Raw genomic sequence first — 24866 nt, 5'->3', positions numbered from 1 at the left:
GTAATATGCGCATGAAATATGATGTCAAAGTCTTCTTACATGAATGCCCTCCAACTACGAACGTGCTCAGCAAATGGTAACTCCTTCTTTCACGAACGTAAGCGGCAAAACAAAACAAACATATCTAAAAATTATCTTATCATAATGATAGATATTATGCAATTAAAGTACTTCAATCAACCCACAAATATATAAAACATGAATAATCAGCAGCAAATAATAATAAAACGTAAAGTATACGGCTCGGCAGCTCCATCCCCACACTTGTTCGTTTCATTATACTCAACCTCGGGGATCTTCTCTCTAGCTCACTCAATCTTTAATCTAGCAAAACTCAAAAACACAAAACAAAGTCGAACTACAAAAACTACATTAGGGACTCAAAGAAAATAAAAATAAAAATAAAAGAAAATAATACAAACTCTACACTTGAGTTTTCACTCAAGAACCCAGGCTAAGCGAATCACGTGGCGGACCGAGTGGAGCTTCCTCCACCTCGGTAGAACTCCAATGCCCTCAAGGATTCCAAATCATTATCCGACCATCCATCAACCTTTGTCATTTTCTTTCTAACTCCACGAACCCTCTCAACCTTACGCTTTCCACCACCCCGTTCTCTAAAACACTTTACCATTACCAGAGAACTCGAAACCTTTCGCTCCTTCCCCACACTTAAACTCACCGAACGAGACTCGTCAAGACATGGATCCATGCCCGAAATAGATGATTCTATCGAGTAAACTGGGTGACATGGATCAATGAGACCGTCTTGACCACTCGGATGCCTCATGGACTTCGCCAAATAAGTGGCACTATCATCACCGGCTCTAAGGGTTATCTTACCTTCAAACACACCAATAATTGCCCTAGCAGTACGTAAAAACGAACGACCCAAAATAATAGGAACTCTCTCGTCGGCCTCCATATCTAATACAACATAATTCGCGGGAAAAACTAAATTATCTACCTTCACGAGCAAATTCTCCACGACACCCCTCGAATACTTAACGGAACGATCGGCTAAAGACAACGTCATACGAGTAGGGGTGAGCTCTCCGAGGCCCAACTTTTCATACAAAGAATATGGCATGAGGTTTATGCTAGCTCCAAGATCGGCCAATGCTTGACACGTCGTATCACTTCCGAAAAGACATGGGATGGTAAACACACCGGGGTCGGGTAATTTTTCTGGTACTTTATTAAGAACTACTGCAGAACACTCTCCATTCAGCGGTATAGTCGATAGCTCCTCCAACTTATCCTTTCTTTTAAGAATATCTTTCAAAAACTTGGCGTACTTAGGCATATGTTGAAGGACTTAGACGAACGGGAGGTTGACATTTAATTGGCTAAAAATATTAAGAAAATGCCCGTAATCCTTCGTATACTGTTGATGCTTTATACGGGACATAAGCAGAGTTAATGATGTGTGGTGGTGACCGGACTCCAACCGGCTTCTTTTCAACTAGTGGCTCAATAATTGGTGTTTTAACTTGTGACTTACCCGGAACCTCTACCTCTATCTCCTCATCTACCAATTCATCGTCCCCATCTTTCTCAATTTCTTTACTAACTACCTCAGGACCAAAAACCCTACCACTACGAGTGGAGATGGCTTTCAATTGAGCAGCCAGATTAGTTTGAGGAATACCCGAAAACTGACCTGGGGGCCTTTCTTCTAAACGACGAGCAATGTCACCAACAGTCCTTTGAATATCGAGAATAGAAGATTGTTAGTTTTTGAAGAGTAAGTCATGCTCGGCGAACTTTTTCTGTGTTGCTTGGTCTCTCTCCAAGATTAGCTTCATCATCTCTTCCAAACACCCAATCCCACCGTTCGAATCCTGCACATTATTTTGAACATTAGTATTATTGGTATTATTATCATTAAAATACTGACCTTGTGCTGGAGCATAAGAATTTTGAAATCCGGGTGGTGCGCCTGACGGACGCTAGTTGGAATTATTCTGATTCGGGTTCTTGTAGGTGTTCCAACTCTAATTATTGTTGTTGTAATTATTGGGAAACCTATTCTGACCAGCAACAAAGTCGACTTGTTGATTCATCACCGGGCACTCCAAAGTACCATGTCCACCTCTACAAAACTCACACCTGTCCACCTTGGCCTTCAGCTCCTTCACCTCTCGAGTTAGTGATTCCAAAGCAGCTGCCACACTAGTATCCAGATTAACCTGGTGTACACCTCGAGCGGATGAGGATGTACTGCTAACGGGATTGGAATTCCCGCGATGTAGAACTTTGGCAAGGTCCGATTGAGCGAAGCTCTCAAACATCTCGTTACACTCGGTGACGTTCTTCCTAGCTAGTAGACTTCCTCCTGCGGCCGTGTCGAACCGAACTTGGGTTTCGTAGTTCAGCCCGTTGTAAAATTTCTCCACGAGAGCCCATGGTGTGAGACCATTCTGTGAGCATCGAGACAACAAGTTTTGAAAACGCTCCCAAGCATGACAATATTGCTCATCCGGCTACATGTGAAACGAGTGAATCTGATCGCGAAGAACAACCGCTTTAGCCGGTGGAAAGTATCTCTTGATAAATGCAGAACGTAGTGCTTCCCAAGTGGTGAACGTGCCAGGTGGCTGCGTGTCAAGCCAAGTAGCTGCTTTACCTGTAAGTGAAAAAGGAAAAAGATGTAAGAAAATTGCATCTTCAGTAGCACCTTGCAATTTAAAAGTTTTCAAAACGCGGTAAAGTCGGTTAATATGAGCCGGCGCATCCTCTTCATCATTCCCATGAAACTGATTAGTTTGAACGATGTTGTTCATGACGTATGACGGAATCTGCCACGAGTTGGGGTTGTTGATCTCGGGAACGACGATGCATGATCGGTTTCCGGTTAAGCCATCGAATGCTTGAGCAGCAATTGTCCTATTGTCGGCCATTGGATCTTGACTTCTAGGACTTTCGGGTGGTGAACTGGGTGGTGACGAATTTGGTGTAGATGCGGGTTCTGACGGTTGTTCTTCTACTAACGAACTAGCCTCGGTCTTCAACGGAGAAGATCCAAGATTATCCAGCGGTGGTCCTTGCGAACGAAGATGTGGCATAAACCTGAAAAACGCAAAAGACGAAGTGAGTAGACTCGAATACTAAAAAAAAACTAAAATAAACTAAAACTTAAATTAGACTCCTACGACTCAAACAAAAATAAAATAAATAGCACGGATGTAGCAGATAAGTCCAATCAAAACTAATAACGCAATCGCCAAAAGTCCCCGTCAACGGCGCCAAAAACTTGGTGTGGTGAAAACATTCAATAAATATTAACTAAATTAAACAAGTAATAAAAACTAGACTTAAGACTCAACTAAGCAAAACACCGGCAAGTGAACCGGTCAATTGTACTAAAGCTAAGTAAGTCCAGAATATCGAACCCACAGGACTCTATAAATTACGTTAATTAACTAATTAGACTCAACTTACGACACGACTATTTATTATTAATGTTTTAAGGGGGATTTTTAAACTAATATTAAACTAAGATTAAACTAAGAAAGTAAATAAACAAGCAAAGGAGAAACAAGCAACTAAACACAAGATCAAAACCAATCAGAGAAGGAATCTACCTAGGTAAGAATCCCATGCATCAACAATCATCAAGCAATGGACAAATAATATGATTATGGAAACTGATTTCTAAACGTATTCATCTAACAAACCCTAAGGACCTTTGACTGAATCAAATGAAATCTCAAAGAACAATTATTAGATTATTAAGCAATCAGTATTATTGATTTCCGTAAAGTCATCAATTAGGGTTAATTAATAGTATCTAAAGCAAGCAATCTTACGAAACACTAGACTCTAGATAACTTGATAAGCTAACATGACATCATGAACATGGGTCAACACAATAAGCAAGAATATTGTCACTATCTATCCTAGCATGCAATTGACCAAGACACATGAACAACTCCTCACCTTACAGCTATTGGAATTTAGCAAAGCATTTAAAACCCTAACCAACAATTAACAAGCTTCTATGATCTAATGGGCCCATTTAATCACAAAAATCAAAACACCAAGTAATGATTAAACATAAACCCTAAATCTAAAGAACACAATCAAAAGATTAAAGATCTATGTGAAGCAATAGTTAACAATAAATCAAGATAACAAATACTCATACGCATCATGAAAGCAAAATCAAGTCTTTACTACTAAATAACAAAATCCATAATCAATATCCAAAGCAAGAATCATGTTAACACATGTTCATCAAACCTAGGTAGACATGAAGTCTAGCCTAGCATAGTTATAATCAAAGACAAATAACTAAACAAAAAAACAAAGAGAAACATCTCGAAAATTAATGAACAAAGACAATGAAAAAGAACGAAAGAACCCGTATTAATCGATCCTTGAACACCCGTATGAAAGCTCGATGATCTCCCTTGATTCCTAGCTTCAAAACCTTCACAAACTTGCTCTAACCCTTGGAAAATCGGCTGCCAAAAGCTTAGGATCGGCTAGGGAATGAAGATGTTTATATAAGCGAGAATGGGCTTGGGCTTGCAATTTTTGGCTGACCAGAAGGCCTAGGCATCTTGGGCATTTTCCTAGGTGCGGCGCGGCGCCCCTTTTTGAGGAATTTTCATTTTTTGCAATTATTTCTTGTTTATTCATGTTAGGCCCCTTTCTTGAACTCCAAGTAACGATGAGAAACTTTTAGAACTTCTTTTCCTTGACTCCAAAGCCACCATCTACATGAAAACAAATCGAAACTCTAAGTGAACTAATCATGTAGCCAATGATGAACAAAACGAACATAAACTTCGCATGAAATGATAGAAAGAGTTAAGTTTAACATGCAAGACATCAAAAGAGTTAAAACACGATAAATATATAAAACTTGACTCAAAACCTAAATTAATAAAAGATAAACAAAACTAGAACTTAAACGAACTTAAAACATTACGGAAACACAACTTTACACGGGATTCGAGATGTATAAATAGACGTATATCAATGGTTATGGGTTGGAAGATTCTAAACTCAGTCTTAACCTGAAACTAGATCCGAACCGAAAACCGAACTTTCGTTTAAAGACTTTATTGTTAATTTTTTGGTTGTAAAACTTAAGTTTCGTTATTTATAAATTATTATACAAATTCTTTGATATTTGGGCATGTGGAAACCATCTATGAACTTATTGTGAGATGGAAACCGAACCAAACCGATTTTCACTCGCTTAAGACACACAAGTGTGTTTTTGCTATCAAGACTTGTTTTTAGCTATTAAAGTACTTGGAATGTTGAATCCAACTTGATTTTATAACAAAGTTTGAACCGACAAAACCGAACACCCGCTTAACGTGCGTTGTTAGTTCTAAAACAATAGAACTACATACTTGGTTAAGTGTAAATATATTTTTATGAGTTATCTCATAACATTTAATATTTTGGAAAGCTGACTTTGGGTTTGGCCAATCATCAAGACCCGAACCAACAACCCGAACACTCGTTTAAGACCCGTTTTAGTATCTTTATTTCAAAGGGATTTGTATTCTTGCATTTTTACCCACCTTATTACTTAACATAGGTTGAGTAAATATTAAGGTTAGATACTTTAACCCGGTTTCGATTTTTAAAGGATTATTTCTATAATTTACTAAATAATTATATTTTAACCCTTTAACTTTAATTGTTTACATTTCTTATCTTTTATTTTAAAGCTTTCCCAAAACAACCTTTCTAATTCAAGGCTTTTATTTTATTTTAGGCTTTGCTCGTTAGACCCGTCCTTCCGTTTACCCGACTTTTACCGACCAAGTTTTATACTTGAATGTGAGTACTTTCATACCCCGTTTTCCATCTTTCGTTTTGGGGGTGACATTTCGTACTTATTCAAATTAGATGCTTTATACTTGAATCTTAAACCACAATCGTTATTGTATACTGTACTTAAATAAATGCTCGATTTGGTGTTCTATGCTTATGTATTTATCGCTTTTGGAGGGTTGATTCATAAATCTGTGAACTATCTGGTATTCTCTTATAGCACGGTGCCGTTAATGTATTCTTATTAACGACCTCATGAAATCCGAATCTATTTGGTATTCTCTTATAGACGGTGCCGCTAATGTATTCTTATTAGCGACCTCATAATATCCAAATTATTTCTATTTAATTGTTGTTTCGTATACAAGATCGTGACATTTCTTATTATATATATATATGCTCAAAACTATGAATTGCTCACCAACCTTTGTGTTGATAAACTTTATTTTATGAAATGTTACAGGTTTGCATTTAGGTTGATTATGGAGTTGGAGAAAACACTATTAAAGACCGTTAGGATATTAATAAAAATGAACAATTTTTTATTTGCTATCTTTTGTTATAAATATTTTGTGAACAAGTATGTTTATGTGACATTTTGATGTGAAATGAAACGAGTTTGTTAAATATTATCGCTTTAAATATTGTCATGCGCTTATGGGCAATCGTTACAACTCGGCATGCTCCGCCGCCTTTGGTCGGGGTGTGACACCAGGCATTATCGAACTTCCAAACTGTTTCAATAAGGTCAAACCTAAAAAAGCCATCTTTTACTAATGGCCTTTATTTATAGTACGAGTTGTTTTTCTCAACACAATATTTATAACACAATATTTATAACACGTTGTAATGGTTTTCTGGGATCGTTGTAAAATAGTAAAGTGTTTAAAAAACAATTATATGGTAATCACTGCAAAATACATGTTGTTTTATCAACCCTCTTTAAATAAGTGTTATTTATAGAAATTCATTTTTATTGGTGCGAGACACGTATGATTTGGAGTGGTTCTTCACGTTTTTTTAGTGGTTTTTGATATAACCGTTTTAAATTTAAACCGTTAAATATTACACTATACAAGAATTGAACCATTGATCCTCTATTCTACACCATTAATACCTTACAACCCCCACCAAAATAAGATTGGCAAATTTAAACCACTTTAAAACAGCTTTTCATCTGTGTTATGAGCAATAAATAAGTAAATAAATATATAAATAAAAAAGTTAATTGTTAATGTTTTGATTGAATTAACAACATAAAATACACGAATGGGACCATATAAATAGTGGACAACTTGCTTTCTCCAACGCTTTGTCTTCTTCATATTCAACATTTTTAACACACTCGTAAAAGCTTTGTTTTTTTTTTTGCATGAATGAGTTTGTTGTGTCGAACAAGACTGTTATTTAGTTGAGCCTACCTCCTATTAACTATAATTCCGCCAAAACATCTCTATTTATACATCATTACCATCCTCACTCTCCATTGTCCCCAATCACCAAACACATTTGCAAATTCTAATTTAATTTCCCATTCAACACTACCCCAATGTCAAGTACAAGATCGGGAGAATCATCAACAGAAACTCCACGGATCACCGATGCACAAATGGTACAACTTATCTCGAAGTTGCAACAACTTCTTCCTGAGATTCGTAATCGTCGCCGTTCGAACAAGGTAAAGATTATCCCATAAAACACGTTAGTTATTTGTTAGTTTGATTGACATGCTTCCAGTTATTTAACATATAACGGCTTTCTGATTATGGAAATGAAGTAGAAACAAGAGTTGTAGAATTATATTCTCACTTTAACATTTTGTTTTTCTTCAAATAATATTATGAACGTACAAGATATCTCAACATGAGAAAGAACGAAGCAGTTTTGACAAAACAAAAGCTTACTTTACCAAACTAATATACTCAATAATTACACATGAAAACTACACACACACACATATACAAAAAAAAAACAAGAGTAATGGTTTGCTTTATCACGTAAATGTTTGATGTGAAAAATGATGTAGACTGTACGTAATCAAGTGAATCATTTTACATTCGAACAATTGGCAAAATGAACAAGCACTTTTATTTTCTTCTTGTTCTTGCACACCATTGATGTTCAAGTGGAAAATAAAATACCTTAACACGCAGCAAGTAGTATATAGGGATATTTTATTTATATATTTTTGACTTGTCGTTTTATTTAGTATATATAAAGTAATGTGCATGTGATAGTCGATCCTAACAACTACGCTCCTGTCTATTTTTGAGTCACATGAGTTGAAGACAAAGACTAAACCTTAGTACATTCATGTACCCACTCGCTTCAAAAGCTTATTTAATCATTTTTTTAAGATAGTAATACTATACTTAAATTAAATAAATTAAATTAGAGATCAACTTTATGATGTAATTTAAAAAAAAAACAATAACACCACATAAAGAAGTTATGGATAATTTACAAAGAGAGGTAATTGGATAAAAGTCAAAAGTAGATGTAAGTAAATAAAAAATAAAATTAAAAGTTGTGTAATGGGTTTCCCAAACTTTATATATACGTGTGTTTTTCTTTGTGTGGTGTTTTTGTATGCTTTAATGATTATTTATTTGTGTAGTTTTGAAAATTAAATAAACTCAATAAAAGTTTTGGTATAGGCATCGGCTTCAAAAGTGCTACAAGATACTTGCAACTATGTGAGAAGCTTGCATAAGGAGGTTGATGATCTTAGCGAACGATTGTCACAATTATTGGCCACCATCGATGCTGATAGTCCTGAAGCTTCGATCGTTCAAAGTTTAATTATGTAATTTATTGACTATATTTTAAAACTTATTTTTTAAAAAATGGGTAGGGCACGTGCCTTGTTTCACGAGGTACTTTCTCGAATATGTTTTACTTTTACAAAGGCGTTTTTTCATGGTAGGAACGTTATATTAGTCTAAAAATATGACATGGTAAACTCTATTTTGAAGTGAAAGCTTGTTTTGGAACTATTTTGTTTTGGAACAACTCGTCCACAAGGCTAGACATGTGAGCAACTATGCTTACTATATAAGTTTGGAGCCGAGTGTCATCACTCAACATTTACTTAGCTAGATTTGGAGATATATTAGTGAAGTCTCATCATTCTTAAAAAAAAAACTAAGAAATTGTCGTTAATAGGGGCAACTTCTCACTGAAGTCACATGCCCTTGATATCGTCTACCCTAAGATATCGTCTCTACCTGGGGCGTGTTCTCTAAAACAAGACGTTTGTCGTCCTTCCGGCGGTTTATTTGCCAGCTTTTACTTCGCAGCTGACATTCGCCGAGCACACATTTTAAGGTCAATATGTTGTTTGTATCATGGTGACTACCCCGTTTGTGAAAGTTGCTCGAGAAAGTACCATGTTGCGAAACATGTAATGGGTCCATACCATTTTTTTTAAATAAGTTCCTATATACTGCACACTAGTTAATTACATGTTAATCAGCCTAAAGTTAGTCATGTATCGAATATGTTTGCATACATATTTATGTAGATAATATTGATCAGAAAGTTTGTAACTTTATAAAGAAAAATATATTGCATCCTTTTGATCTTCGTCAGTTTGTAACCTAGAAACTTTGCAACATCAAAGATCACACTCCAAAGGATGAACTGTCCATCCGTGTAACTACACGATACACTTTATATATAGAGTAAACTGCGGTTTTCGTTATTGTGGTTTGTCCAAATTTGCAGATTTAGTCTCATAGTTTCAAATTTGCAAATTTTCGTCCATGTGGTTTCATTTCACTTGTAGTTAAACCCAACGACAATAACGCCGTTAAGTCTAATAGTTAAACCCATCAGTGTGCCCCTCACTTGAGGTGCAGTTTTGTCCCCTTTTCCTCCCAAATACACCACAACCCTCCCGTGAAGGGGCTTGCAAATTATGGTTGGGTTTTGGGGGAGAAAAATGACAAAATTTCCCCTCATGTGAGGGGCACATTGATGGGTTTAACGACCAGACTTAACATGATTAGTGAGATCGGGTTTAATTGTAAGTGTAATGAAACCACATGGACGAAAATCACAAATTTAAAACAACTGAACTAAAACCACAAATTTGAACAAAACACAGGAACGAAAACCGCAATTCACTCTTATATATATTATCATGCTAATAAAATTATGTTGTTTTTATTAATCATACACTATTTAAATTCGAAAACCTTAATGGGGTTGGAGAAATTTCAATGGATTAAGAAGATAGACGAGTGGTTTTGGGATTTGATTTACCAGATGGTTTCCAAGTTAAACTTGTGAGCAAACATATTGATCGCTACATTCTTCCGAGTGCATATTTGCATACTAGATGGAACAAATTGATACCCATGAAACTAAATATAATGGCGTAGACTTTGAAACAAAATCCTTTGCCGAATAAAATAAATCTTTGTAACAAAGGTATCGATCATATGTGATTTTTGTTTCAACCAGTATTGTAAAACTCGTTAGGCGCTAGTCGGACGATTTGGTAGAGACTAATGATTAATTAGATTGAAATTTATATGTAACTTTTCAAGTATACACATATATACTAATTTATATATATATATATTTTGAATTTTGACCGACTTTGACCAAATATTGATTAATTGGCGCCTAAACGCGATTTATACAACCATGGTTCTAACCATTTGGAATCAGTTGATAACCTTTTCAGAGAATGCTTTATTGTATCTTTGACTTGGAATAGTGTTTCGACATGGTTGAATCTTAAATTGCTTGAATACAATCTCGAGTAATTTCTGTCACGTGGGATGATTCAAATTCACCATACAGATGCAAGGATCTTTTGAAGCAGTTGTGTGGACGACTTGGTGGATCATTTTGAGGTGCATAAACGAGGCTACTTATCAACCGATGATTTAAATATGGAATTCGTTTTTTATTCGATGTGTCAATTCTCGTACAGTTGGATAGTGAATATAAATAGACAATGAAAATAAGATGGGACTAGTAGATTATATATTGTTTACCATTCATGTGATGTTTAATTGTGATATTGATTAACTAGGATATAGCTCATGAACACGGGTGGTTAAAAAATACAAAAAAAAAAGGTTAAATTTTGATAATATACATAATAACAACCTTATGGATTCATAATATAAAAATAATGATAAATAAAATTTTATAATTCATATATATCTAAGAAGCTCATTTAAATAATACAAAATTTAAAGTTATATTTATAACTTTGTTAGTAATTCTACAAATAGTATAGTCTTGTTTGGCAACTCTAATTAAATAACATGTGGAATAATTGTTTTGTTTTAATAGTATATATAGAATTCCTTAAACAATACCTGTTTTTTTTAACAAAACTTGGTTTAACACCTTCGCTATTTTCCATTTATGATCTCTAAAATACAAACGACATTTATTTTGTAAAAACATAAGGATTGATGATAAAGCGCATTGATATTTTCGTAATAGAGCAATTATTTAACAACAAAATACCAGTATAATAATAATAATAATAATATTTATTAAGTATATTTTTATTAACCTATCAAGATCGGGTACAATGTTTTTGAAAGCATATGTCAAATTGTCAATATAAAATCAACTAACCAATCGACAAACGACATTTATTTTGTAAAAACATAAGGATTGATGATAAAGCGCATTGATATTTTCGTAATAGAGCAATTATTTAACAACAAAATACCAGTATAATAATAATAATAATAATAATAATAATAATAATAATAATAATAATAATAATAATAATATTTATTAAGTATATTTTTATTAACCTATCAAGATCGTGTACAATGTTTTTGAAAGCATATGTCAAATTGTCAATATAAAATCAACTAACCAATCGACTTAGATCATAAAGTTGGGAGGCAACCTTTTCAAAAGTTCAAATCTTTGAAGGGGGCCGAAGAAACACTTTTGTTCACTTTTTCCCATAATCAGGGCTACCAATTTAGATAAATCTCTACCATTTTAATCGCCCATAATTTAGGGTTGCCCTTTTCAACCAAGATCTTGGATTTTGTTCTTTTTGACTACTAACCAATATTTTGATCTTCACGAACAAAGTAGAAGTGCCTTTTCTTTTAATACAAAAATGGTTTAAACAAATACACGGGATGTTCATACCGACAAATTAAATATGTTTTATTTTGCATTTCGAAACTTTAGATTTAAGCTTGCTGAATATTCATTGTGGGTGGGACCCGTTGGAGTACTACTAGAAAATGGATCTTCAATTACTAGAAAAAAATAGTGGATAACGATATTATAGGAAAGAGAGTAATATTGAAAGAAATAGAGATAAACAAGGAATAATATTTTTGCTCAGATCTGTTTTTCTCATTTATCCTTTTAATAAAATACAAATGTAATCTCCTATTTTAGAGATAAATTCTAGCCATGAATACAAAGTAATACTAATTACAATATCATATAATTACAATATATAAGTCTATTACACCCCTGCAGTCGAAGCGGGAGGTGATCGGATGCTGAGACTGGATCTAAAATCTTCAAATAGAGCACGTTGAAGACCTTTTGTAAAGATATCGGCTATTTGGTACGGGGAACTAACATGCAAAATCCAAACATGCCCACGTTGAACTTGTTCGCGTACAAAATGAATGTCAAGTTCAATATGTTTGGTACTTTGGTGGTTGACTGGGTTCCCGGAAAGGTAAATGGCACTTACATTGTCACAATAAACAAGGGATGCATGAGACAAGGGGCGGTGTAGTTCTAACAATAGGTTCCATAACCAACAAATTTCAGCAACAACGTTAGCAACACCTCGGTATTCTGCTTCGGCACTTGAGCGTTAAATAGTAGGCTGGCGTTTAGAGGACCATGAGATAAGATTAGAGCCATTATACACGCAATAACCCGACGTTGAGCGACGAGTGTTAGGACAACCCACCCAATCGGCATCAGTATAAGCTAGTAAATTATGGCTGGTCGGTTTATTAAGCATCAGTCCTTAGTGGGCAGTGCCTTTGATATACCGAATGATACGCTTGAGGGCATCCCAATGAGTCGATCGTGGAGCATGAATATGCATGCAAACTTGTTGTACGACATAACTGATGTCAGGACGAGTAAAAAGTAAGGTATTGTAACGCACCTGCCATACTTCAGTAAAGGGTTGGATCATCGAACACGGTACCAGAGTCGGTACTAAGCTTACCGTTAGTGTCAACTGGTGTTGGAACCGGTTTACATGTTTGCATCCCAGCTCGTTTAATGATATCATGAGCATATAAGCTTTGTGAGAGAAACATACTGTCACCTTGTCTAGTTACTGAAATACCGAGAAAGTAGCTAAGTTGGCCTAAGTCTTTCATGGCAAATTCTGAGGCTAAGTGCGCCATTAGTTGTTGCCGAAGGGCTTCCGAAGAGGATGTGCGAAGAATGTCATCGACATATAACAAAAGATAAGCCGTGTGAGACCCGATATGTAGTATGAATAATGAGTTGTCACATTTACTTTGCCGAAACCCCAACTTTTCAACATACTCGGTAAATCGTTGATACCACGCCAGTGGGGTTTGTTTTAGTCCATATAAGGACTATTTAAGATGACATACATAATCTGGGTGTGTTTTACTTCGAAACCCCATAGGCTGGTAGATGTATACGGTTTCATCAAGTTTTCCATGCAAAAAGGCGTTCGTTACATCTAATTGGTGCACCGGCCATGACTGGGATAAAGCTATAGATAATACCGTCCTTATAGTAGCCGGTTTTACTACCGGACTAAAGGTTTCCCCACAATCAATACCAATATGTTGTGTTCGACCATCACATACCAACCGTGCTTTATATCGTTCAAGTGTACCATCCGAGTTAAATTTATGCTTAAATAACCACATACTTCGTATTACATTCATCTGCGGATGACGAGGTACAAGTTCCCAAGTCCCGTTTTTAATAAGGGCATTATATTCGTCGGTTATAGCATTATACCATTCCGGTATATTTTTAGGCAATGCATGGATGGGGTTTTTGGGTACGGGGACGATTGTGGTGGCCCAAAGATTGAACGGTATCTTTGGCTTTGTAATGCCATCCATGCCACGAGTACGCATGGTGCGTGTGGTTGTGGGTTGTGGTGGCGGTATGTTTGGAAGAAAGGATGAATTTTGTGAAATAATGGTAGGTAATGGTGAAGGTATTGGACTACAGTGGTGGAATTTGGATGGAGGGTATTATCACTAATAGATTGGTCAGTGAGTGGGGAAAATTTATGGGTAGGAGATAGTGAGTTGTGTGGGGCCGAAGAGGGCAAGGGTGAGTTATTTTGGGATGTAGGTGCTGTGGGAGTGGGTGGTTGGGTATTTTCACTAATAGATTGGTCAGTGAGTGGGGAAAATTTATGGGTAGGAGATGGTGAGTTGTGTGGGGCCGAAGAGGGGAAGGGTGAGTTATTTTGGGATGTAGGCGTTGTGGGAGTGGATGGTTGGTCTAGATCAGTGAGTGGAATAGATGGCATAAAGGAGTGGGAAGTGTCTGGGTTTGGGATGGAAGGGTTGGGTTAAGGTTGAGCCATAGATGTGGGTTGTTTGGGTACTGTAACTGAAGACCATAGATGTGGGTGTGGTGGTGTGTGTAAAAACTCATAGGTATGTTTGGGTGGGGTGTGGGATGGAATTAAATTTGTAGTATATGGTAAAATTGTTTCGTTGAACACTACGTCGGGAGTCGATTATTTGATTTGTTTGTAGGTCAAGACACTCATACCCTCGACGATTTTGTGGGTAGCCGAGTGATGTACATAGAAATATACATCTTTTCAGCATCAAATAATCTCTAAAAACTGCAATTTCTATCTAATAACATAGCATAAGAGGCTACTTATCATAATAAAACATAATTTCAGGTGAAACCAAGCCCCAAACAAAGAAAACAAACAAAAAGACGAAGAAAAACAGAAGAAAATACAAGAAAACATAGAAACACGCCCTCATTCCTCAAGAAACACGCCCCCATGCTTCTGAACACAAGAAATAACAAAATCTGAAAGCAAAAGAACGGGGCCGTGCCTACCAAACACGGGGCCGTGGACGAGAACACATAAAAGACAAAGAAGAATTGAGCACATGTCACTAAAAACACGGGGCCGTGCCCACCAACCACGGGGCCGTGGCCACCTCACAGAAAAGACAAAACAAATCTGGCACATATCAAAAAAATGCACGGGGGCATGCCCATCAAGCACGGGGCCGTGCCTCACACTCCAGAATGCCTATAAATAGTGGCTCATGTTGCACTCATTTGGTGTGCCTTGAAAAGATATCTATCCGGTTTTCACTTATAAAAACACACACTTACACTCCCTTTGAAGATCTAGTGAAGAGTTTGAAGGCTTGGAGGTCATTACCATCAACCATCATCATCAACCATCATTAAGAAGGAAGATTCATCTATAATTGGTTAGATTGTTCCAAGTTTAATCATGTATTTGTTATCTCATTAATCTTAATGTCTATCATCATGCTCATTATGAGCTAAAATCCTTTTACCATCTAAAATCTATGAAGAAGCTTTGTTTTACTTGATAATTAATCAAGACATGTGATGTAGTCTAGTAAAGTACATGGTTATATTACAATTATCTTTTGATGAGAAACCTTTCAACATCTTAAATCACTAATTCAAATTTGGTGGTTGTCAATTCCATTGGCAATCGTTCATGATCGATTCATGTTCTTGAAAGATAGAAATACTTTGATACATTATCGCAACATGGATCCTTATATTGTACTTAGAAATGATGAGATATAAGTTATGATGTATTTCTCTAAACCTTGGTAATCCAAAAATGGCTTAGATGGTAACCTTCGCATAATTGAACAACTCGTTTAGAATATCTTGTCTTGGTCACCTATATTATATATAAGTATTTATATTTTATAAAAAGTTCAAAATTAACCCCAAAACGGTTAAAACCTCGATTAAAGCAAAACAACGATTTATTATTAGAAACCTTTGTGTCCACGGATCGATACTTGGTTCTTACCAATTCTATTTTACATATACGATATGTACACTTGCCTATTTTGTGTGTGTTTAGTCTTTGTAGAAATCACTTTTATAAATTTAAAACACGATCTTGTGCAAAAGCTAAATATCCAATCTATCATATTTTATCCAAGCTACACAGCACGCATCAAGTTTTTGACGCCGTTGTCGGGGACACGGTACGTTTCTAAGAACGATCCAAGTTTTAATTTAATAATTGTCTATAATTGTACAAATTTTTAACTTCTATTTTATTTTATCTTTATTTTTTTTACTAAAGACAAAAATATATAATTTTATGGCTAGCCTACTTTTTACCGTTAGTTACCTTCCTTTACTTTAGCTTAATTAATTTAGACCTTAGTTTAGTTTAGAACAACTTAGCCTAACTTATAGTAACCTTTAGACTAACTTTAGCTAACTTTTACTTTTGTGTTTAATTTTGATTTAGTCCCATGTATGTCCTCTACTTTTGAGCCTGAGCTTGTTTCTTCAATTTCTGAACCGGAACAACTCTTTCATCGACGAGCACGTAAACTGACAGCAGAAACCGCCGAAGCAATTAAAGACGAATCAGTAGATGCCACCACATCAGGAGATAATCAAACCGAAGAAATGATGGCGGTCCAGAACAATGAGCCTAACATGAGCCAATATGCCAAGCCAACTCTCGAAGGCTACGGCAATGGAGTGGCTCCACCCGAAATCACCGAAAATTTCGAAATCAAATCTTTCACCATTCATATGGTGGAAAATTCAGTTCAATTTCATGGTCTCCTCGACGAAAATCCTCTTTCTCACATATCTCGATTCCTACGAATCTGCGGAACCTTTAAAATCCAAAACTGTTCAGACGATCAAATCAAACTCAAACTCTTTCCTTTCTCTCTCAGGGGCCAAGCCCTAGAATGGATAGTATCTATATTCTCTGGTTCCATCACCACTTGGGACCAGATGGTTGAACAGTTTCTACTCAAATATTTTCCGCCCGATAAAACTGCCATATACCAAGCCAGCATTACCGGATTCCGGACCGATGATGATGAGTCATTACACGCAGCCTGGGAAAGATAAAAAAGTATTCTAAGAAGATGCCCACATCATGGACTGAGCGTATGGTTACAAGTTCAAACTTTCTTTGACGCACAATCAAGTCAACACAAACAGGCCATCGACCAGATCCCTGGTGGAAACCTGGGATCCAAATCACCTAACGAAGCATTTGAAGTCCTGGAGAAGGCGGCAAAGAAGAGTTTTGCTTACAACCCACCAAGATCTACACCTATCCATAAAGGAATACACCATGTCGATTCCAATACTCTTGTCACAGCACAGCTTGAAGCCCTTTCTAAAATTTTCGAACAACTTCAAGCCAAGCTATCAAAAACCAGACTCACCTGCGACACTTGTGGAGGAAATCATAAGACGAATGACTGTAAACAAGCCATCATGGCCATGGAAGAAGTCGATTTCATCGCAAGACAGAACAACGCTTTCAGCAATAACTACAATCCAGGATGGAGAAACCACCCGAATTTCAGCTGGAAAGACGGAGGTAACACTCAACCTTTACCTCGATTCGAAAAAAGACCGATAAATCAACCCTTCCATCCTAAACCTCAATTTCAAGATCAGAGTTCTAGTAGCCATCAAAACCCAAGCTACTCTAAGATCGAAGAAATGCTAATCCAACTGATGACCAAAACAAATGAAGCAGAGAAGAAGGCCGACTCAAGAGCTGTTGATATCAGCGGAGTATTATTAAAACATGAAGCTGATCTCAAAAGTCAACAAGCATCACTTCAGAACCTAGAAACCCAAATCGAACAAATTGCCCGACAATTATCCGAAAGACCACCTGGAACTCTTCCAAGCAACACAATCACTAACCTGAATGCAACAACTAACGCCGTTACACTCACGAGCGGTACGACCACTATTGTCTCACCAACTTCAGAAACAGTTATGGAAAAGAAATTTCCCGATGAAACACAGGAAAGGCTGACCCCAACAAGCACAGTACATCCCAAGGAGCCAGTCCGAACTTATGTTCCACCTATTCCATACCCCGGAAGACTGAAGCAGGAGAGATTGGAAGCTCAGTATGGGAAGTTTCTAGAACTCTTTAAGCAAATCCATATTACATCCCTTTCGTCGAGGCTATTGCTCAGATGCCAAAATATGCCAAGTTTCTCAAAGAAGTGCTGACAAACAAAAGGAAGCTGGAGGAGCTCTCGCATGTCACCTTAAGTGAAGAATGTTCAGCTGTCCTCCAAAGCAAGCTACCGACAAAAATGACCGATCCAGGGAGTTTTACTATCCATTGTCTCATAGGAAATTTGTCTGTTAGCAATGCCCTGGCTGACCTAGGAGCTAGTATTAATTTAATGCCTTATGCGGTTTTTGCGAAACTAGGGATAAGAGAACCAAAACCCACCCGCATGAGCATTCAGTTAGCTGACCGATCCGTCAAATATCCTCTGGGCATTGTTGAAAACATGCTTGTCAAAATTGACAAGTTTGTTTTCCCAGTAGATTTTGTAATTCTAGACATGGAGGAAGACAAAAGTGTACCTCTGATTTTAGGAAGACCCTTTTTAGCCACCGCAAAGGCTATCATTGATGTTTGCACCGACAAACTCACTCTAAGGGTCAATGACGAGGCAATCACTTTTGACATAGGAAAATCTATGCAATATCCACAACAACACGATGACACATTATACTGTGTTGACATCATAGATTCCATCGTAAGTTGCTATATGTGAGATTCCTCCATCAATACTCCCCTAGAAACACAAGTCTTAGACAAAACACTCAACAAACCCATTTTAGAAAACGAAAATCTCAATAATAACTACCACGAAGAATCAGAAATGATATATGAAATCATTGAAAACAATGAAAAATCAAAACCATCAATCGAAGAACTACCAGCCTTAGAGTTAAAAGAACTACCAAAACATCTCGAATACGCATTTCTAGAAAAAGATTCTCAACTCCCAGTAATTATTTCTTCTCACCTTTCTAAAGAAGAGAAAGACAAACTTCTTAAGGTTCTTAAAAACCATAAGAAGGCTATCGCATGGAAGATCATGGATATCAAGGGCATCAGTCCTTCTTTTTGTACTCACAAAATTCTCATGGAGGAAGAATACAAACCCGTGGTCCAACATCAAAGACGTCTCAATCCCAACATGCAAAATGTGGTGAAGAAAGAAGTAATGAAACTTCTTGATGCCAGATTAATCTACCCGATCTCGGATTCACCTTGGGTTAGTCCCGTTCAAGTAGTTCCTAAGAAGGGAGGAATGACTGTTGTAATGAACGAGAAGGACGAGTTGATACCAATGAGAACCATCACAGGCTGGCGAGTTTGCATTGATTACCGGAAGCTTAATGAAGATCATTTTCCACTTCCTTTCATAGATCAAATGCTTGAGCGATTATCTGGAAAAATGTTCTACTGTTTTCTTGACGGATTTTCCGGATATTTCTAAATTCCCATTGCTCCTGAGGATCAAGAGAAAACCACTTTTACATGTCCATACGGAACCTTCGCCTACCGAAGAATGCCATTTGGACTATGTAATGCTCCAGCCACCTTCCAGCGTTACATGGTGGCCATCTTTCATGAAATGATCGAAAACTCTATGGAAGTTTTCATGGACGACTTCTCAGTCTTTGGAGACTCGTTCGATCATTGTCTGAAAAACCTAGACAAAATGTTAGCTAGGTGTGAAGAAGTAAATCTAGTGCTCAACTGGGAAAAATGCCACTTTATAGTAAAGGAAGGCATTGTTCTCGGTCACAAGATTTCTCAAGACGGACTAGAAGTTGATAGGGCCAAAATAGAAACCATATCCAAACTTCCACCGCCAACTTCAGTCAAAGCCATTAGAAGTTTTTTAGGTCACGCAAGTTTCTATCGCCGCTTCATAAAAGACTTCTCAAAAATCTCAAGACCTATGACCAAACTTCTGGAGAAAGACGCACCATTCGTCTTTTCTGAAGAATGTGTCGAATCATTCAACACATTAAAAGACAAACTTGTCAACGCACCAACCATGACTACACCCGATTGGACCCTTCCTTTCGAAATCATGTGCGATGCCAGTGACTTTGCAGTTGGAGTCGTACTCGGACAACGCAAAGAAAAACACTTTCACCCAATTTACTATGCAAGTAAAACTCTGAACGGTGCACAGGAAAATTACACCACAACAGAAAAAGAGTTACTAGCAGTAGTATTTGCCTTTGTAAAATTTAGATCCTACCTAGTTCTTTCCAAAACCATAGTTTACACCGATCATGCCGCAATACGTTACCTATTCAACAAACAAGATGCCAAACCCAGACTCATCCAATGGATCCTACTACTCCAAGAATTTGACATCTAGGTCAAGGACAAAAAGGGGGCAGAGAATGTCGTCGCCGACCACCTTTCACGTTTAGAATGTGCAACTCATGAAGAACTTCACAAAGAAATTATCAATGATATTTTCCCACATGAAATTCTCATGCGCATTCAAGCAGTCATAGAAGAAAAAAACGAAAGTCCTTGGTATGCCGACTTCACAAATTACGTAGCTTGTAGAATCCTAAGAAAATGGCTTACCCATCAACAGCGGAGGAAATTCTTCTCCGATCTTAAGTTATACTTCTGGGAAGATCCATACGTATTTAGAATAGGTGCGGATCAAGTTATCCGTAGGTGCGTAGTAGGCAAGGAGGCCTTAGACATTCTCAAACACTGCCATGAAGGACCAACAGGTGGACACCATGGTACCGCCACTACAGTCAGGAAAGTGTTTGATGCAGGATTTTTTTGGTCCACCATATACAAAGATACACATACTTTGATCCAAGCATGCGATGCTTGTCAAAGAGCTGGGAACATCTCATCAAAAAATGAGATGGCTCAAAAGGGCATTCAAATTTGTGAGATCTTTGATGTATGGGGAATAGATTTCATTGGCCCATTTCCTAACTCATTCGAAAATAAATACATTCTCGTAGCAGTTGATTATGTATCTAAATAGGTAGAAGCACAAGCTCTTCCCACTAATAATGCTCGGGTTGTAGTAAGATTTCTAAAAAGGTTATTTTCACGATTCGGTACTCCGAAAGCCCTAATCAGCAACAGAGGTACCCACTTCTGTAACACCCTGATGGACAAAGTCTTAGCACGGTATGGGGTTCATCACTGACTGGCAACACCATATCACCCTCAGACCAGTGGGCAAGTAGAGGTCTCGAATCGAGGAATTAAAAGAATTTTAGAAAGAACTGTAGGAATGAATCGCAAAAACTGGGCATAAAAGTTAGATGACGCTTTGTGGGCCCTCAGGACGACCTACAAATCTCCCATAGGAACGGCACCCTTCAAGCTCGTTTACGGGAAGGCATGTCATCTGCCAGCAGAGTTAAAACACAAAGCCTACTGGGCCCTCAGAGCAGTAAATTTTGATCTAACGTCCGCCGGAGTAAACCGGGAAGATCAAATTCGTGAGCTCGAGGAACTGAGAACATTGGCCTACGAAAATTCCTAGTCTTACAAGGAAAAGACCAAACGCATACACGACGCCCATTTAAAAGGAAACAAAAAATTTCAAACTGGCGATCGAGTACTGTTATACAACACTCGTTTACGTCTTTTCCCAGAAAAATTGAAATCCCGATGGACGGGGCCATACAAAGTTGAATCAGTTTTTGACTATGGGACGATCGAAATTTCAACTTCAAATGGCCAAAAGTTCAATGTAAATGGACATCGACTAAAGCCATATATCGGCGGTCCATTTAATAAAGTTTTGGAGGTATTAACCCTCCAAACTCTTTGAATAAGAAATCAAGGAAACAAGGTCTGGCCAAGACCTTCACGAAACTAGGCCTTGTAAGTAAAGTAAAAAAAAAAAATTATAATCAAAATTTTATAAAAACCACGGGGGTGTGCTCTCAAAAGCAAGGTCCCATGCTTAAAAACCCGGACCGACATCTTCGCTTCAAAAATCTCAGTCAGACTGGTTTGTAACAGAATTGTCAGAACAAAAACAATGTGTTAGGACTTCGGGCTTAACCCGAATATTTTCTATTCTTAGGAAAACCAGGCTTATCCCGTAATTGTTCTAGGACTTTTATTTTAATGAAAAGTAATTTTTTGATGACCAAACTTCTAAATTATCATAATAAACGTCATTCTAAGAATTCCAGATCTTGCATCGTGTTGAAAATTACAAAGAAATTCACTGTGACAAAAAGCACAGGCCGTGCTTTCCTAAGCACGAGGCCGTGGTCACCCTAGAATCTTCAGCATGATACGCGCTGACTCCGTACAATTCTCTGACTCAGTAACATTTATTCCTTTAGCAGCACGGGGCCGTGCTTTTGAAAGCACGGTGCCGTGTTCAACTTTCCAGTCTCTATATAATGCATGCATAAACTCACTATTCCATTCACACCAAACACAACTTACCTAAATGGAAGGAAAAAAGGGTTGAATGGATGCCAGTGAAAAGAGGGAAACAACATGAATCCTCGTCATACCTTGAGGTGGAGGTCATGAGATTCCAATGCATCATAAGAGATCAAGTTGAGAGAAACATGCAAACCTTAGCTTGAGTAGTCGAGTTAATTAACAAAGTCGACCTGCTTAGGTTCGAGAACTGACATGTTGTGGATGGCCCCACAAAGATGTGACTTTCAAACTTAACTTTCTCAACCAAGAAATCGTTACGCTCAACAAAAAGCTTGGGAACGTTTGGAAGCCAAACGAGCACCACCACACATCCAGGACTTGTTCGGAAGTGGTGGCCGTTGAAGTTCTGACTTTGTTTCGTGTTGAAGTTGTTACCGCTAGTACTATGTGTTAAGGTCCGAGAGTTGTTGTTGTACTTTTCATTTTATCTATGTTTAATTATGTCTTCAGTTTTATGTTTTAATGAAGTTTAGGACTTTTACTTACTGTTTCAAACTAATCAGAAAACAAAACCAGTTAAAAACAAACCAGCTAAAAAATAAACAAAAATTCAAAATAATACTATCTACACTACGCAGCACGGTACCGTGCTTCTAAAAGTACGGGGCCGTGCTTTTGGTCCTAGAACAGTTACAAGTTCCAACTTAATAAAATAACCTTTTCCAACCACCAACCCTAACATTCACTACGTTACTGGACCGATAACCGCCGACCAGCCAATATTTCGCCAATTTCTTCATCAAATCTTCAATTCAAAACCTAAGGTATGTTAATTTAACAATTGCATTGTGCAAATTCATCATATTAGGTTTAGTTTAACCCTAAAATCGCTCAATTAGACCAAATCGGGTCAAAACCCGAAAAGGATATGAGTTATTTTGCTTCCAGAAAATGAATAGATTGTTGAATGTTTGATGGTTATGGTTTAATTGAAAGGGGCAGTTCAGGTTTTGGGTGTTAACATAAATACCCGACACACCATTAAACCTAATTGATATAACCGGTTAGAAACAAGGGTTCGAGTCTGAGTAAGTTAGAAATCAATATTAAAAACACGAGCCGTGCCCAAAACAACACGAATTGTGGTCAACCAAAAGTCAAACATCAAAGGAAACTGAACCAGAGGCAACAGCACGGGGCCGTGCTTCTGAAAGCACGCCGCCGTGCTTTGCTCTCTGTTTCAGCAAATTGAAAATTTTTCACGAGTTTTGACTAATTTGGGTATAAATTGCAGATGGCCGAGTACGGAGAAGACGTTCAAGCATTTTCAGTCTTCCCAAACCGCACAACAAAGGACCGACAAGCAAACACAAGATTAACTTATCTCAACAACAGGTATCCAGAAGCCAACTACTACGCTTGTGAAGATACTCTAAGACACGTCAACCAATGGAACCGTTATAAGAATATTATGAAGGGACATTGGAGACGGGTTTTTAGTCAAACAGGGGAATCAGTGACAGAACTTACAAAGGAATTCTTAGCCTCTTCAATTTAAAGTAGAAAAAGTTTGATATGTGGGATGAAGAGGTAATCGAGTTCCGATGTGGGGGTATATGGCGTACAACTTATATCACCCAACTAGGAGTTGATTTGGGAATTTACACGACCGAGGAAACTGACTCAGGCATCTGGTTCGAGGCTAAAACAACATTTACAGATGAAGGTGATGATGATGAAGCTGAAGCAGGTGACACGAGGGCAGAAGCTTGGGAACAGTTGAGTTATGGTACAACAGAGTATAAACCAAGCCTTTCAAAAAGCACAGAACTGCGTGACCCACTCATGAGATACATCCACCGTTTTCTCAGTCACACGTCACAGCTGAGGACAGAGTGAAGGGGTTGTCAATCTGAGGGATGTTTGGGCATTATACCGCATGAAAAACGACCTAGCATGCAATATCACGATGCTATTCTGCAAACTCTTCATAACAAATGTAAGTGCCCGAGGAAATACCCCGATCTTCGGTGGTCCGTGGATCCGCAACCTTTATGAGGCCTATGGTGCAGATACAGAAGGAACTCGAAGGCCAGAACCGATCGCTCTCAACCTTGATTACTGTGAAAGCATGCAAATGATCCAACAAATCAGCCCGAATGTGTGGAGGTTTTGTGATAAGAACAACCAGGTTTGGGATCCGGAAGACCCGGCAGAGATGATGATACAGGATGTGCATGAAAGAAGAACATCACCACCCAGACAAAGCCGCTGCCGAACTTACCATCAGAGAGGAGGCCCATCTTCATCAGGGGCCGGCCCCAGCTCGTCACACGACAGCCGATACTCTTTAGAGGGTATATAGACTTTTCGATCAATTCTTAACTAACACTACCGCCTCATTTAATAGGATCAACGAGCAGATGACTGCCTCCGATGCATAGTGAGCAGCCGAGTATGAAGAAACGAGGCGAGAGATTGAACGATTGGGCTATCGCATGGACTGGCAGTGGAGACCATTTGAACCGGACATGGGTAACTGATGACTGACAGCACTGGTAGGTCGGGCACGGGCATGGGTTGGTAGTATTTTATGAACTTATTATGTGTG

The 24866-nt window shown here is 37.7% G+C and overlaps 1 protein-coding gene across 1 annotated transcript; it reads left to right on the top strand.

Moving 5' to 3' along the window:
• Positions 1–7349: 7349 nt before the first annotated feature.
• LOC143628548 (transcription factor PRE1-like) lies at positions 7350–8612 on the top strand. The gene is made up of 2 exons (XM_077098108.1): positions 7350–7480; positions 8460–8612. Exons 1-2 carry the CDS (start codon positions 7352–7354, stop codon positions 8610–8612), a joined length of 282 nt encoding a protein of 93 aa, XP_076954223.1. The 5' UTR covers positions 7350–7351.
• Positions 8613–24866: the final 16254 nt, after the last annotated feature.

The sequence above is a fragment of the Bidens hawaiensis genome, unplaced genomic scaffold (assembly GCF_021521415.1).
Source record: "Bidens hawaiensis isolate Kalapana, Puna unplaced genomic scaffold, B.hawaiensis_p1.1 tig00005028_1, whole genome shotgun sequence".
In the NCBI taxonomy this organism is placed as follows: domain Eukaryota; kingdom Viridiplantae; phylum Streptophyta; class Magnoliopsida; order Asterales; family Asteraceae; genus Bidens; species Bidens hawaiensis.
The sequence above is the reverse complement of the archived record's forward strand: the minus strand, read 5'-3'. Positions and strand labels throughout refer to the sequence as shown.

What these genes read in the sequence shown, in the direction of transcription:
- LOC143628548 (XM_077098108.1), top strand. Translation starts at nt 7,352, where the DNA reads ATGTCAAGTACAAGATCGGGAGAATCATCAACAGAAACTCCACGGATC. An exon ending in ATCGTCGCCGTTCGAACAAG is followed by an intron (nt 7,481 to 8,459) that starts GTAAAGATTATC and finishes GTTTTGGTATAG; the next exon opens with GCATCGGCTTCAAAAGTGCT.